At 46.4% G+C, this 17,155-nt stretch overlaps 1 protein-coding gene across 11 annotated transcripts in view; it reads left to right on the forward strand.

Annotated features, from left to right (window-relative positions):
* Positions 1-6,065: 6,065 nt before the first annotated feature.
* The window catches only part of SPTAN1 (spectrin alpha, non-erythrocytic 1), an 80,817-nt gene continuing 69,727 nt past the window's right edge, over positions 6,066-17,155 (forward strand). For 5 of the 11 annotated variants that reach the window (XM_031014304.3, XM_031014309.3, XM_031014312.3 and 2 more), the window contains exon 1: positions 6,081-6,196. Coding sequence is in view for 5 of the 11 variants with exons in the window: in XM_031014311.3 (XP_030870171.1) it covers positions 8,865-8,897 (33 nt within the window). In the remaining 6 variants the exon portion in view is untranslated. Of the gene's footprint in view, positions 6,197-8,846; positions 8,898-17,155 lie in introns of all 11 variants that reach the window. The other 6 variants (XM_055351270.2, XM_055351271.2, XM_055351272.2 and 3 more) reach the window with 3 other exon arrangements.

A 17,155-nucleotide genomic window follows, 5' to 3' on the forward strand; every position in this document is an offset into this window, starting at 1 on the left:
TGTGCCTATATATGTAAACAGAATAATAAAGCAAATGTGGTCAAAGGTTAACAAATGGGGGAATCTGGGTGAAGGGTATATGGGATTTCTTCCCAGTATTCTTGTAACTTTCCTGTAAATTGGAAACTATTTCAAAATTAACAGATACCTCTCTTTTCACCCTGCAAAAAAACATGCTTACAATTCTGATGAGGTGACAAAATCAACCTCTGGAACCTACAACCCTGAAAACAGGACCCTGGTGACTAAGTTTACCTTGAAGCCATCAACCTGTAGCAAGGATGGAATGTTGACTCTAAACATGTTTTCAAGATAGGTGACTTGAAGGTAGAATTTTAATTCAATCGAGAATGCGATTTAAGCACCTGGAGCACTTGATGGGTTGAGCTAAAAGTTACAGGAGCACAGAGGATAGACTTATTTCATGTAGTCTAAGTCCAAAGGCCTGACAGCCAGTCAGCTGATGGTTTAAATCCCAGAGTGCTTTTCTGCAGGGTTCAAAAAAAGGGCTTGATAGTCAAATAAGTTTGGCAAATATTTTTTTTTTTTTTTGAGACGGAGTCTCGCTCTGTTGCCAGGCTGTAGCGCAGTGGCACAATCTTGGCTCACTGCAACCTCCACCTCCCAGGTTCAAGTGATCCTCCTGTCTCAGCCTCCCAAGTAGCTGGGACTACAGATGCACGCTACCACACCCAGCTAATTTTTGTATTTTTAGTAGAGACGGGGTTTCACCATGTTGGCCAGGATGGTCTACATCTCTTAACCTCGTGATTTGCCCACTTCGGCCTCCCAAAGTACTGGGATTACAGGTGTGAGCCACTGCGCCCAGCCTGAAAATACTATGTTAAAGGTGAAGTAATCAATGATTACTTACCTACTTGGCAGAATGGGCCAGGTGTGGTGGCTCATGCCTGTAATCCCAGCACTTTGGGAGGCCGAGGCGGGCAGATCACCTGCGGTCAGGAGCTCAAGACCAGCCTGGCCAACATGGTGAAACCCTGTCTCTACTAAAAATACACAAAAATTAGCTGGGTGTGGTGGCAGATGCTTGTAATCCCAGCTATTCGGGAGGCTGAGGCAGGAGAATCACTTGAACCCGGGAGGCGGAGTTTGCAGTGAGCTGAGATCATGCCATTGCACTCCAGCTTGGGCAACAAGAGCGAGACTCAGTCTCAAAAAAACAAACAAGAATGGCAGAATGTTGATAACTGTTGGAGCTGGGTGACAGGCCTATGGAAGTTCACTGTATTAGGGTCCCCAGAGAAACAGACCAATAGGAGACGGATGGATGGACAGGGATATGATGAGATTTAATTACGAGGAATTTATTCATGAGATTATGGAGACTGAGAAGTCCCACAATCTGCCATCCGCAAGCTGGAAACCCAGGAAAGCTGGGGTTGAAATTCTAGTCTAGAGACGAGGTTTCACCATGTTGGTCAGGCTGGTCTCGAACTCCTGACCTCAGGTGATCCACCCTCCTTGGCATCCCAAAGTGCTGGGATTACAGGCGTGAGCCACTGCGCCCAGCCTATAATTCTTACTTAAATGGACTGAGTACCATTCATGTAACCTAAAATTCAGTAACACTTCAAATATTTTCTCAAGTCAATAAGTATTATATCATGAATATAGTCTTGAATTTATGAATCGTAATTAATCATTTTTCACTTGGTGACTAGGTTATGCCTAATATTTTTTTTAAATTATTAACATTTTTTTTTTTTTTTTGAGACAGGGTCTCACTCTATTGCCTGAGCTGGAATGCAGTGGCACAGTCATGGCTCACTGCAGCCTTGACCTCCCGCAATTAGGTGATCCTCCCACAGCCTCCTGAGTAGCTGGAACTACAGGCGCAAGCCACCACATCTGGCTAATTTTTGCATTTTTTTGTAGAGATGGGGTTTTGCCATGGTGCCCAGGCTGGTCTTAAACTCCTGGGCTCAAGTGATCTGCCTGCCTCAGCCTCCTAAAGTGCTGGGATTGCAGGTGTGAGCCACCACGCCCGTCCTGAATGAAAATGCATCTTGTCCTGCTTAAGGCAGATTTCTAGATGTAACTAACATTGCTGGGTCAAATGGCATGCAAATTTTATATTTTGATCCACATTGCCAACTGCTCTTCCAGAAAGGTTCTACTTACATATACTCAAAATGGGTAAGATTTTCAGGCAGAAAGGAGGCATGAGTGTTGGGAAAGGATGTTCTAATTGGAGGAAAAAATTGTTCACAAAAGCAGGGAGTTGGAGAAATAACATGTTTTGGAAAGAGGCTAACCTCAGACCAGTAGAGCAGAACTGTAGGGAATGATGCTGTGAAAAGGTAAACTGGAACAAGACTGTGGAGGCTGCAAAGTTCGGCCTATTCCGTAGGCAATGGGAAACAACTGAAACTTGTTGAGAAGGTTTGACGTGATTTGTGAAACTAACTGTAGTAGTGGGTTCAAGGTAAGCAGGAGGGACACGGACTGACCAGGCTCTAGCAGGCAGCCCTGCAAGGGAACAGATGTGAAATGACCGGAGCCAGATTACGAGGTCGGATTAGGGGAGGGGAGGGAGGAGTTTACATCTCTGCTGTCACCTGGAGTCTTAAAACCCTGGTAAGGCCACTCTCCCAGAGCCTATGAGGCTGCTTCTCTAATGTGGTGCTTGATTTTAGAAGCAGTGGCTTGTGTTTTGCTTTATCTTTTGATTGTAGTAAAATATATAGAACATAAAAAGTTTAACCTTTTTTTTTTTTTTTTGAGACGGAGTCTCAATCTGTCGCCCAGGCTGGAGTGCAATGGCGCGATCTTGGCTCACTGCAACCTCCGCCTCCCGGGTTCAAGCGACTCTCCTGCCTCAGCCTCCCGAGTAGCTGGGATTACAGGTGTGCACCACCACACCCGATTAATTTTTGTATTTTTAGTAGAGACAGGGTTTCACCATGTTGGCCAGGATGGTCTCAAGCTCCTGACCTCAAGTGATCCGCCCGCCTCAGCCTCCCAAAGTGCTGGGATTACAGGCGTGAGCCACCAAGCCCTGCCTAACCATTTTTAAGCGTACAGTTCTGTGGCATTATGTACAGTCACAGTGTTGTGCAACCATCACCACCATCCTCTCCAGAACTCTCTTTCACCATCCCAGATGGAAACTTTCCCACTAAACAATAATAACCCATTCCTCCCTCCCCTCAGACCCTGGTAACAACAGTTTTTTCTGTCTCTATGAATCTGACAATTTTAGGGATCTCATATAAGTGGAATGGTCATACAGTATTCGTCCTTATGTGTCTCGCGTATTTCACTTAGCATAAAGCCTTCAAGGTTCATCCAGGCACTGTGGTTTGAAGAGCTGTGTTATTTCTTGCCAGCTCTGACACTGCAGAATGTCATATGGGAAGTGCAGTCCACTTGCCAGCATGACTCTTCCCAATCAGCTCCCTTCTAGGGAAGAAAAATAGTGGAAGTGCTTGCCTGTTATCTTTGCAGGGGGTGAGACAGGGTGTGGAGGGGAGGGGAGGGGAAGGGCTCTCTCCCAGGGAGAGTGGGCAAGTGACTTTCCCTGGCTGGAACATATGGACACATCACTACAATTAGTGTGTTTTCCAACAGTTGACCTTTTCAACAACCTGAAAAAGTATTGGGACTATCTAGACGCTTAAGCTTAGGGTGCCTATCAAACCTTCTGAGGATTGCTGAAACTAGAAAAAGGAGTTGAGAATTCAGTCCAACCCTCTGCTTTTTAGGAGGCCAGGAGAGGTGTGACTGAGAACATGGAGTTGATTGGTTACAAAGTCGTTACACTGTCCTGTGCTTTTCTGTTGTTGTTGTTGTTTTTTCCCCCAGCTTTCCACACCTACTAGGGTGTTAGGCATATGGTGAAACTGGTGGGAGGTGAGGTAGGCAGACAACAGAACAGTGAAGAATGGCTTTTTAAAATGGCTGGTTTCAAGTGCCAAGTGCAGAGAAGGCAGGGTGAGTGGATGGGAGGTGGAGAGCGCTGGGGATACTGTTTCTTGGCCATGTCTCAGATCACACAAAGAATCAAATAAGATTTTAGTTTCTCTATCAATACAGAGCTCTCTCTTAGGTCTCCATTTTGCATCTAGCAAAAGCAGCAAAACCCCCAGTTCACTATGGGGCCAGGGTGATTTAATAGAAAAACCCTCCCTTTTGAACAGCTCCTGCCCCTCAGTCCCAAGGTGCTTTCTTTGCTGGAGCAGAAGGTCTTGGAAATTTTAGGGAGCTACAATTGTGTTAGCCATTTTGTACCCAGAGCTGAATATCTGATCAAACATTTTACTGCAACCTGCTGGAGAAGAGGCCACGGATACCATCAGCTGTTCTCAGAAATGCACACTCCAGGGAGGAGTTGCTCAGCGCTGTTTTCTCTACATAGAAGATTGCAGGAAATGCCTCTCAGCTCCTACGTTTCTCCTACACAGATTCTCTAAAGCAGCTTCTGGGGTGTGGTCACTCCTTTTCTCTCCACTCCAATGGAGTGAGTGGGTAGGGAAATTTTTCCTCAGTATCATGGCTACAGCCAGGACAGCTTAGAAACCGTATTGCGGGTCCCAGGCACGGGGAAAGAAGCCAAACTGCAGAGGGCCAGGAAGCTCAGGGCCAGGTCTGGGCCCAGATTCTGGTGCAGTGCCCAATGACTTTATATTTATTTAAAGAGGAGAGCTGCTTGGTAACCAGGAGGCTGAAGCCTTCCTAAGCTGCAGAGCTCCCTGTCTGCCTGACTGCACAGGAATGATCTGGGTGTTACTCCCAATGGCTGCGGCCCAGCTGTCACCGGAATGGGGATAGGGAAAGGGCTTCCTAATCCAGGGCTTCTGGCTACAGAGTTTAGAGCCAGGCCCTTAAACTGCTAGGACTTTAAGTATCAGAAATTCTGAGAATCTTATTTTTCTCTTTCTGCACCCCAGCAGCCACCCGCATCAAAATGCCTCCCTTTCCTATTTGAAGGCAATACATATACGGTTGCAAACGGAAGGTTCTCACTGCTGAGATGTAAATCCTAGCTCTTCCAATTGGTAGCTGCCTGACCTGGGCCAAGAGACTTAGCCTACATGAGCATTATGTAAGAGTGCCCATTTGTAAAATGGGAAAACATCTCATAAAATTATTGCAAAGATTAAGAAATGAAAAGGTAACACGAGATACTTAGCATAGTGCCTAGTACACAAGGAAAGTTCGATTCATTGTGCCAGAAAGAACCTTAATGTCTTGTTTATGAAATAGGATGAATGTAGCCTATTCCACTGGCGACCTGTGAGAAAGCTTTTGTTGCAGGAATATAAGAAATTATTATTTTGCCGCTGCCGTTTCCCTCCCCCATAATCTCCAAGAACATAAGAAATTAACTCTCCAAATCCCAGAATGACAGCTTTATGCCCCAAATTAGTCGACTTAATTTTTTTTCTGATTCGGATTTGGCCTTTTCCTCTCACCACCTCCTCAAACCCGGGGCCCCAAATCATCCGCGTCTTCTTGACCCCAACCCCCACCGAATTAGGCTGACTTGGGACCCCAGCGCCAGCCTCCTCCTCGGGAAAGTGAGCAGGAAGAGACGCAGTCGGGTGATCTCACCCTTTGGGACTGGGCGTTTTTCCGGCCGGGGCGCGCAGCATCCCCAGCCAGACTGCAGCGATACCCCCGCCCCGCCCTTCTCCGCAGTCCTGGAAGAGCTCCCAGGGCGGAGTGGTGCGATGCAGACGACTGTCCGCCGGGCGGGCGGTGGCGGGGCGCAAGCTGCGGGGAGGGAGGTGAGGCGGGAGCGTCTCTACCGCCAGGGCGTAGGCAGTGACCTCACTGCACCATCACCCCTCACCCCTTGCGCGCGCCCCATTTCCCCATCCTCCCGCGGCCCGCCCCTCGCTCACCTCTTCCCCCGCATCATCGCTTCGGCTCCTTCCGGGATCGCTCGGCCCTTTCCGCCGGGCGGTCGGGCGGCGAGCCGGCGGGAGCACCGCCCCCTTTGCTCCGCCGGCGCGCTCCCCCACTCCTCGCGCAGCGCCGGGGCGCTTCCCCCGGCGCTCGCGCCCGCCCGCCGCGGGAGCGCGCGTAGCCGCTTATAAAAGAGGCGGGGCGCGCGCGTCGCCGCCACTACCCGCTGCGGAGTGAACGGCGCGGAGCGGAGGCCGCGGAGGCTCCTCGGTCCTTCAGCACCCCTCGGCCCGACGCACCCACGCCCCTCACCCCCCGAGAGCCGGTGAGAGGGGCAGCCGGGGAGCTCCGGGAGGGAGCGGGGCCCCGGGCAGCCGACCCCCGGGTGGGAGCTGGGCAGCTCTTCAGGCGGGGCGGGGCCGGCGCGCGGACAGGTGAGCCGGGCGGGCCGCGGGGCTGCCTCCATTCGGCTGAGTGGGGGAAGCCGCTGCCGCTGCTTTTGTGGCGCGTGGGCTGCGGAGGAGCAGCCGGGCCGTGGCTCGGCGCCGCCGCTGGAATGTCACTGACGGGGGGAGGGGGCGCGAGGCCGCCGGGTCCCTCCCAACCACCCCCAAGCCTGGCTGCGGCGCGGCCCTGCCCTGCCCCATCCGGCTGCGGCAGGTGGGTGGGGGCTCCCTCGTCGGGATCTTCGCCAGCCGCCTCCCTGCAGAACGCTCCCCGCACCGCCCCCGGTCCCTTCCCTCGGCTGGGAGCGACTTCTGCAGCTCGTTCTTCCGAATCGCACCAGCAATGCCGGCCAGCCGTAGAGGGAGGAAGAGCCCGGGGAGCCCGAGCATAGCGTAAACGGCTCTCTGACCTTAGTTTCATCCTGCATGGCGAATCTCTGCCGTCTCTCTGAACGCAGAAGGGTCTGAGACTGGCCGTCTCCTTTTCTTTCCTTGTAATAAATATTTTTCTTTCTTCCCAGTTGTGATTTGCTTGTAAATAATAGGTAAATGCAGTGCTTGCATGGTATGTGGCTCAAATCAAATAATAGCTTAGCGTTCTTGTTTGTGTGTGTGTTTCCTGGGACTGGGTCTTTCGAGTCGAGATACAGTGTCAAAAATTCTACCATACCACTGTTGAATGATAGAACAGTCTTTTGTTTGAAAGCTGTCCCTGAGAATTTGATTAGACGCTTCCCCTAGAACATCGCTTTCAAAAGTCTCTTTGATGTACTGGAGTAAAATATATTTTAAATAAGCGCCTTGTTAAGAGTTGAATATGTTTTAAATGAAAAGCCTGAATAGCTCAGAAAGCTGGGTTGAGATGATGCTTGAACTGTTCCAACATCTAATCAGATCTCTTTTATATAATAGATCCTAAAATATTTAAGCCCTTTGTTCTGTTTTCATCATGTTATTTTAGAAAAACTTACCATCATGGCTGTTCGGGAAGAACAGGAGAGAGGCCATATGAAGTATTTTCATAATGTGTTGAGAAATTGCGTCGTCATAGCAATTGGCCTTAAGTAAAACAGAATGTATCAAAGATGGAAGGGTGGGGGTGTCTTGGAGCCAGGAAACAGAAAATCTTGGAAATAGCAGCAGGAACACTCAGCTATATGAAGCCATTGAGTCAAGGTTCCGACTCCTTAACTAGTCGTTTATTTTCCCTTTCATTGCAGCTAACTAATGTCTTAGATTTTGAAAGGTCAAATTGAATGTGCTGCGGAGGAAAAAAAAGTGCTGCAGTAAAGGCCTCTGTGCAGGAAATTAACAATAAGCCTTTTTTAGTAACTGGGCCAATAATTACTCAAAGGGACCCTCAAAGTGTGTTAACTGTTATCCAGGGACCTTGATGGAGAGACTGGAAAGGAAGATTTTTGCTTCATCCTGGACAAGTGTGAAGCAGTTCTTATGGCAAACCATCAGCCTAGTGACTGATTCTCTGATATGCTTTGGTCTTGGCAGTGTGTTTTGTAGTCATCTAATAATTGGAGAAATCTGATATGTCACAGGCTGCAGTGTAAGCCTGTCAAGCAATATGATGAAGAGGTGCACATGGGAAGAGCTGTTTTAAGTATGTCTTTTGGTTCCCTGGGTTAGAATTTTTTCTGCTTTTTCTTACCTGCCTTCATCCAAAGTGGGGGGTCAACTGCAGATCCTGAAAAGTGGATCTCAGGAATAGTCCCCCATGTCCTGTCACTGCTGAATCTACACTAAGAATGGACAAGTGTGTTCAAGGCTGGCCTGCCTTTGTAATCAGTCCTCCGTGGGCTATGCAGGGATCCCACTAGTTACGCACTCAGGTCTGTTGTAGCGTATCAGCTGCGGCTGTACTGTAGAAGAATGCAACGCCCTAGTGGCAAATGCTGACTCCAGGAATGCGGAGGAGGAGGAGGACTGCATAGCTCATCACTGGGGGCCACTTGACTGGAGCAGCTGTGCTGCGAACCATCACCTCTCTTCCACCTTTTTTGCATATTCCTCTTGTACCAATTTTGAACAGGAAATAGTATTTTGTAAAGTAAGTGTACTGGCAAACTAGGCCCAAGTCAGATCTTTGTGGCTTGAGTTCTACTTTGTGGCAATTTCATGAAGTCATGCTCTTTTATTGCTGAATGGAAGGGGATTTAGGAATCATCTTGTCCTAGGATCCTCAGGAGGAAGGCATGTTTAGTTTGAAAAAGTATATTCAGTATTATTACTTTAACAAGTGGGGAAATTGAGGCCCAAAGGAAAATGAGACTTGACCAGGGCAGCATATCTAGAAAGTAACTGCCAAGACCTGGGAACCTTGGTTCTCCTTCCACATTTTAAATCCCTTGTGGGATTTAGACACTATACAGAATGTCAGAGAGAAGACACTGAAAAAATATCTGAAATTGGATTTTTAATCTGTATTCATATTTTTTAAATAATCTGTTTTCTTCATGATTTTGTTCCGTTTGCCCTTAGAAGCTTGTTATCTTGCTCTTCCCCCTCCCTCTTTAGACTCCACATTCCTCCATCATGTTGTCATCGTTTCGTAAACGCAGAGTCCAGGTATTTGACGAGCATGCAGAAAACGGGTTGCCTTTTTGGTTTTGCCTGGCTTGCAGTGAAGGCATATTCGTGTCAAAGAGGTTGAATGATCCAAAGAAAGGGGGAAAAAAACCCTGCCTGCATGATGTTTCTGTTAAACAAATTGGTTAGGATTTGTTTGGGGTTTTTTGGTGTTAAATTATCAGAAGTATTAGAAAATTTACTTGAAAATTTGCGAAGCCTTCCTTTTTTTTTTTTTTTTTTAACCTCCCTCTCTTTCTCTTTAAGGCATGAATATATTAATTTCTTACCACCATTCTGGTGTTTGCATGTAGTGTTTGCTGACTTTTTATTGGTGGCTACTTGGTTTTTAAGAACCAAGGGACTAAACATATTATCCTAGATATTTGGAAAAAATAATCTGAAAATACATAGTAAAAATTGTGTTTTTAAAATTTGACAAATATTGTAAACTTGGGTTTGTTTCCTGTTGCATTGACTTCTTCCACCACAATTTCTATAATACAGCTTACCTTTTCATGTTTAAAAAATAGCTCTCGGGCCGGGTGCGGTGGCTCATGCCTGTAATCCCAGCGCTTTGGGAGGCTAAGGTGGGTGGATCACTTGGTCAGGAGTTCAAGACCAGCCTGGCCAACATAGTGAAACCCCATCTCTACTAAAAATACAAAAAATTAGCCGGGTGTTGTGGTGGGCCCCTGTAATCCCAGCTACTTGGGAAGCTGAGGCAGGAGAATCGCTTTAACCCAGGAGTTGGAGGTTGCAATGAGCTGAGATTGCACCATTGCACTCCAGCCCAGGTGACAGTGCGAGACTCTGTCTCAAAAAAAAAAATTAAAAAACAGCTCTCTTTATATGTTTTGTTTGTGTACAGTCTTTGTTTTCTAAGTCGGACCTTTTAAAAAAAAAAAAATTTAGTATCTTGATATCCCAAAATAAGAAATATAAACATTGGAAATTTCTAGTGTTTATAGGTGATAAATCCAAGGCAGGCCTTTTTATAAATCAGATGAGTTATTTACTTAAATGAGGTTTATAAAAATGGGCCACATGATAACCATTTCCTGTTTTGAGTCATAGTAACAATAAGGAACTTAAATACCTCTCATCTGAATTTTGCAGGTTAAAAGGTAAGTAGCAGCAAGATAGTATTTGGGAAGCAATCAGAAGTAAGTTTTCTCAATATTGCTCTGCATTTCTGGATTTTGATGCAATGCAGTATGAATCTTTTGCTTTCTTAAAGCTAAGTCCCTGCTCACCTCTGCAAAATTGCGCTAACAAGTTGAAATGAATTAATCAGTTTGAAGGCTGACATGCTGATCCACAATCCTGATTGGAATGTGGTTTAAGCAAAAATACTTGTTGTTTTTATTTATGGTGTTCAGTCATCCTTTATGTATTATTGACCTCTCTGCTTACCATCAAATCTGCCACTAAAATCTGCAGCTAAGCTGGTTTTGAGTTAATTTTGTTTGATCTGAGAATCAACTGGTATACAATTTTATGAGTGCTAATCAATTCTTTGGTGGTTTGTTCTTAGGGAAGCCCTCCACATCCATGGATATAGTTCTCTTGCTTTGCAAATCTGAAATTTGGTAATAGGCTGGCATCCTAAGCCACGGAAAAAAGACATTGTTGGTTCTGCACATTTGGGTTCTGACTAAGCAACAAAAGCAACTGATGAATGGTTTCTATGATCTTTTGCTTTGGGTGATGTTTATGAATTTTTCCATAACCAAATGACCAAACGACTGTTCATCCTGTTAGTCCCTAAAAATCCCTTTCTTGCAAAACTGTATGTCTAGTGGTGTCCTGCCTGAGAATCAGAATTCATTTTGTAGTATTCCAAATGTCTCTTACATCCAGTACATTCAACTTGCTGAAAGAATGGCAATCCCAATGCTTTGTTTTTAATAGAGACTCCTTTCAGCTTCACTATAATTTTTTTCTCTCTTTTGGGATTCCATAGAGAAACTGACTGCACTCACCACAGGTGCCAGGTTTACAGAGTCCAGAGCATTTGACCTTTGGTTCGAAAATGTTTGTGTCTGCAGTCTTTTGTGTTGCTTAACGCAGTGGGATTCCCACCCACTGCCTCTGCCTGTACAAGAAGATAGAGCTATATATCCCATAAATACCCCCCAATTTTTTTTATTTTTATACTCCCAAATTTTATGCCCCCAAATACCCCCAAATTTTTATTTGGGGAATGAAAATTCCCCAAATACCAAGAACTGCCTCAAACAGCTGTCTCTTGGCATTCATCAATAAGACAAAGATATTCATGTCTAATCTATTTTGTAGGAATCCATTTTCAGTTGATACTGTGTATAAGTTTGTGTTTGATATCATGGATCATTCTGAAGCATGCTGTATCTTTGGATTAAATTAGAAATTTCTTTTTTTTTTTTTTGAGACGGAGTCTCGCTCTGTCGCCCAGGCTGGAGTGCAGTGGTGCGATCTCGGCTCACTGCAAGCTCCGCCTCCCAGGTTCACGCCATTCTCCTGCCTCAGCCTCCCGAATAGCTGGGACTACAGGTGCCCGCCACCTCGCTCGGCTAATTTTTTGTATTTTTAGTAGAGACAGGGTTTCACCGTGTTAGCCAGGATGGTCTCAATCTCCTGACCTCGTGATCCACCTGCCTCAGCCTCCCAAAGTGCTGGGATTACAGGCGTGAGCCACCGCGCCCAGCTGTATATTAGAAATTTCTAGCCAAGATTCATATATTCAGACCCCACTCTTCTTCCGAGATCTGGTAGTATTGTAAGAATGCTGACAAGTTCATTTTATTCATTTTATTTATTACAATAGAGGACATAGTTGTAATTCCTGCTTTATCCCCCTGAGATTCGCATTACTTGCTGAATGATGCAGCTAACGTTTGACTGCTGCATTGCAGCATTTATAAATAGCCTACGTCTTCAGTCTCCTCTAATAATATTTTGCAAATATATACCTTTTTTTTTTAAGTTACCTTAAATGGGAAGTTGCCCTTAAACATATAGAGAATATACTTAGCACTTCATTTCCCCTCCTTCAGTCTCTATGTGAACAGACTTGATTGGCAAAATCAGAGACAGTTGGCTCCTTTGAGATAAGCAGTCAGTTGACTGCATTCCTAGGAAGTCGTCTCTGTTGTGGTTTTTAGGCAGTTAGTGGAACTGATAGATAGGCTGGTAAGATTGGAGTTTGTTTTTTAATGGCACGTTTCCCAGATTTTTCCTTTCTGGTGCTCTCAAAAGGCGTTAATCCCATATGGCTGGGAACAGCCTGGAACGTTCTCTGTGAAGTCGGCCTTATCAGTCTGCTGCATATGCCAGGGAAGGGGTGGGGTGCTTGCAGCATGCAGCCTCGGTTGTGGAAGGAATGTGGCACGCCCAGGCCGAGCTGACATTTCAGTAACTGACAGTTTCGGGTGAGAGGCTGTAGCACCTTCGGATGGCAGGAATTCTTAATGATATTTATGAGAATTTTCCTGTGTTTAATGTAGTCTGCAGAAATGACCCTTTTAGGAGCAAAAAGAAACTGGAACTCGTGTAGATAAACAAGAGACAGCTCCCTATCAGGTTAAGAGGGGGGAAACTCTCACTAACCCATAATGTTTTTTGGTGTCTCCTGTAATTGCACAAATGAAAATTCTGAATGCTGACTGCAGTGGGAGCGCATTGGTGACTTTCAGATACCCAGCTCCCCAGAGACAGCCTGTTGTGGCTTGGCAGACCTCCCACCTACTGACGTCAGCTGATCTACTGCAGGAAAGAAAAGTCCATTATTGCCTGACCAAAGCACTTGGTATAGAATTGACTCGTTCTACTTCACTGGGGTGACAAAGAGGGCCTTTTAGGTTGGTTAATTTCAGCAGGGCCTTGCTGAACTGTCTCTCTGGATTGGCAGGATCAAATCAGCAAGCTGGGCCCAAGCAGGGGGACTTGCTCAGATGGAACCTTTGCGATATTATGATGGAGATTTTCTTATCATAAAGGGCTGCTCCCAAATGTGATTTAATTTCCGTAGCAGGTAAACGATTTTAGAAATGCAGTGACTCCTGTGATAGGAGGCAGAACAGCACCATACACTCGAATCCTGGAGACTGCCATCTCTTTCAGGAGCTCGTGTGCAGTGTCGTTATTGTTCCATGTGTAACTATACCTTCCTTGGAAAATTTCTTTACAAGAAAATTTTGGAAGCAAACAAATTAGATGCATAATTTCTCAATGTTTTTCCATCTTAACTGTTTCCTGAGGGTTGAGAACAAAGGAAATATATAAATAAATAAGTCTAACCCTAATTGTTTACCAAGACTCAATCTTAAATAATTTTGATTTTTTTTTTTTTTTTTTTTTGAGACGGACTCTTGCTTTTTTGTCGCCCAGGCTAGAGTGCAGTGGTGCGATCTTGGCTCACTGCAACCTCCGCCTCCCGGGTTCAAGCGATTCTCCTGCCTCAGCCTCCCAGGTAGCTGGGACTACAGGCGTGCGCCACTATGCTTGGCTACTTTTTGTATTGTTAGTAGAGATGGGGTTTCACCATGTTGGCCAGGCTGGTTTCAAACTCCTGACCTCAGGTGATCCACCCGCCTTGGCCTCCCAAAGTGCTGGGATTACAGGTGTGAGCCACCCTGCCTGGCCGATAATTTTGATTTTTAAGAAATGATTAATACATCCACATCCACCTCACTTTTTTTTTTTTTTTTTTTTTTTTTTTAGAGACAGAGTCTCGCTCTGTTGCCCAGGCTGGAGTGCAAAGGCATGATCTTGGCTCACTGCAACCTCGGCCTCCCGGGTTCTAGCAATTCTCCTGCCTCAGCCTCCCAAGTAGGTGGGATTACAGGCGCACGCCGCCACACCTGGCTAATTTTTTGTATTTTAATAGAGACGGGGTTCCACCGTGTTGCCCAGGCTGGTCTCGAACTCCTGAGCTAAGGCAATCCACCCCCTTCAGCCTTCCACAATGCTAGGATTACAGGTGTAAGCCACCGTGCCCGCCTTTTTTTTTTTTTTTTTGACACGGGAGTCTAGCTCTGTCACCCAGGCTGGAATGCAGGGGCTTGATCTCGGCTCACTGCAAACTCCGCCTCCCAGGCTCAAGGGATTCTCCAGCCCCAGCCTCCTGAGTAGATGGGACTACAGGCATGTGCCACCACACCCAGCTAATTTTGGTATTTTTAGTAGAGACAGAATTTTACCACGTTGGCCAGGCTGGTCTCAAACTCCTGACCTCAGGTGATCTGCCCGCCTCGGCCTCCCAAAGTATTGGGATTACAGGTGTGAGCCACTGTGTCTGCCTCACTGTTTTTTCACTCCAAAGTGCAGATGTGAAAAGGAACTAATAAAGAGGGAGTGAAGGCCGGGCGCTGTGGCTCACGTCTGTAATCCCAGCACTTTGGGAGGCTGAGGTGGGTGGATCACCTGAGGTCAGTTCGAGACCAGTCTGGCCAATATAGTGAAACCCAGTCTCTACAAAAGTACAAAAATTAGTCGCGTGTGGTGGCGGGTGCCTGTAATCCCAGCTACTGGGGAGGCTGAGGCAGGAGAGTCACTTGAACCTGGGAGGCGGATGTTGCTGTGAACCCAGATAGCATCACTGCACTCCAGCCTGGGCAACAGAGCAAGACCCCATCTCAAAAAAAAAAAAGAAAAAGAGGGAGTGAAAGGAACTAATAAATAACCAAACAGCCATCAATAAATAATATGTCAGCCGGGCACGGTGGTTCACGCCTGTAATCCCAGCACTTTGGGAGGCCGAGGCGGGCGGACCACAAGGTCAAGATCAAGATCATCCTGGCCAACATAGTGAAAGCCTGTCTCTATTAAAAAGAAGAGAAATACAAAAATTAGCTGGGCGTGGTGGTTTGTGATTGTAGTCCCAGCTACTCGGGAGGCTGAGGCAGGAGAATTGCTTGACGCTGGAGGCAGAGGTTGCAGTGAGTCAAGATCGCACCACTGCCATCCAGCCTGGCAAGACTCCATCTCAAAAAAAAAAAAAGGCCAGGCGCGGTGGCTCACGCCTGTAATCCCAGCTCTTTTGGAGGCCGAGGCAGGCAGATTACAAGGTCAAGAGATCGAGACCATCCTGGCTAATACGGTGAAACCCCATCTCTGCTAAAAATACAAAAAATTAGCCGGGTGAGGTGGTAGATGCTTGTAGTCCCAGCTAGTCGGGAGGCTGAGGCGGGAGAATGGCATGAACCTGGGAGGTGGAGCTTGCAGTGAGCCGAAATTGCGCCACTGCCCTCCAGCCTGGGCAACAGAGCGAGACTCCGTCTCAAAAAAAAAAAAAAAAAAAGATTATGTCAATATGTCAACTCTAATCATGTTAAGAATCACTGGGTCTAGTGTGCCATATTCTGGGAACCGGAGGATCCCAGGTCATCCTGGCCTTTGCAACTTGCTTACTAAATTACCTGTCTCCCAACTACTTAATTATAAAACGATGGCAGTTTATTTCCAAGCTCTGAATATAATTGGATCTATAATATGTGCCAAGTCCTGAGTTCTGTGCCCAGAGAGTAAGAGTAAAATATGGTCTTCTTTATAGTTCCTTAAAGGACTTATGAATGTGGTAGGGAGAACACAATAATTTCATGGCAGAATGTGGCAGTGTTATAAGATGAATGATAGGGGTAGGTGGTCAGGGAGTGGAGACTTCTGATTCAGAAAGTCTTCATAGAGGACGAGGCATTTGCTTTGGACTCAGAGATCTGTATGATTTGTTTTTTATATTTTTTATTTTTTTGACAGGCTGGGGTGCAGTGATGCAATCTGGGCTCATCACAACCTCCGCCTCTCAGGTTCAAGCGATTCTTCTGCCTCAGCCTCCCGAGTAGCTGGGGCTACAGGCGCGTGCCACCACACCCGGCTAATTTTTGTATTTTTAGTAGAGATGTGGTTTCACCATGTTGGCCAGGCTGGTCTGGAGCTCCTGACCTTGTGATCCACCTGCCTCGGCTTCCCAAAGTGCTGGGATTACACGCATGAGCCACCGTGCCCAGCCAAGATCTGTATGATATTAGATGGTAGGGTTGGGAGTGGGAGAGGAGGGTGCACTCCTGGGAAAGGGAACTTTTTGAGCTTTCAAATGGACCCTGTCCAGGACCTGTAATTGGTGTTGGTGAGGGAGCTTGACATGAGATACGGCTGGAGGAGACAACTGGAAGGTGACTGAGTGAAGTCTTGTTTACCTTCTAGTAAGTGTGATGATAGTGATCCTTGTCAGGGTCCTCATCAGAAATCAGCCTTCTCCAAAACAGGCTGACAGACTTAGGGCAGCAGTGTAAACTATGACTGCCTGTTATCATTAAATATTATTACAAAACTTTGGGAGGCCAAGGTGGGCGGATCACGAGGTCAGGAGATCGAGACCGTCCTGGCTAGCACGGTGAAACCCCGTCTCTACTAAAAAATAGAAAAAATTAGCCGGGCGTGATGGCAGGCGCCTGTGGTCCCAGCTACTCAGGAGGCTGAGGCAGGAGAATGGCGTGAACCCAGGAGGTGGAGCTTGCAGTGAGCCGAGATCACGCCACTGCACTCCAGCCTGGGCGACAGAGTGAGACTCCATCTTAAAATATATATATATATATATATATATATATATTTTATTACAAAAACTGCTCTGAGCAGACATTAAGCTTTTCAAGGTCACTCCCAGTTTTTGGTTTTAAGGACTTGACGTCTGTTTTAAGAATAGAAAATAGGCCAGTGCAGTGGCTCATGCCTGTAATCCCAGCACTTCGGGAGACTGAGGCATGTGTATCACTTGAGTCCAGGAGTTCGAGACTAGCCTGGGCAACATGGTGAAACCACACCTGTACAAAAAATATAAAAATTATCCAGGTGTGCTGGCACCTGCCTGTACTCCTAGCTACTCAGGAGGCTGAGGTGGGAGGATCGCTGGAGCCCAGGAGGCAAGGTTGCAGTGAGTTGAGATCGTATCACTGCACTCTAGCCTGGGCAACAGAGTGAGACCCTGCCAAAAAAACCAAAAAACAAAAAAACTCCACTTTCTCAGAGTATACTGCCATGTGGTCAATCCAAGATTGGTAATTCAGATTTAGTCATTAGGTTGACACCTAGTTGTGTAGTTTTAGTCAGCACATTCTTTATTTGCCATTCTTGTCATCAATCTAGCACTTAACTGGATAGAATTCCAATTTTACAATATGCAAACTGAAAGATTCGTTACGGAGCTCTCTCCCTACCCCTTACAAATGAATTCAGGTCTGCTGCACAGCAGCTGCAACACTCAGCATGGACTTGATCAT

The sequence above is a fragment of the Gorilla gorilla genome, chromosome 13, assembly GCF_029281585.2.
Source record: "Gorilla gorilla gorilla isolate KB3781 chromosome 13, NHGRI_mGorGor1-v2.1_pri, whole genome shotgun sequence".
NCBI classification, from domain to species: Eukaryota; Metazoa; Chordata; class Mammalia; order Primates; family Hominidae; genus Gorilla; species Gorilla gorilla.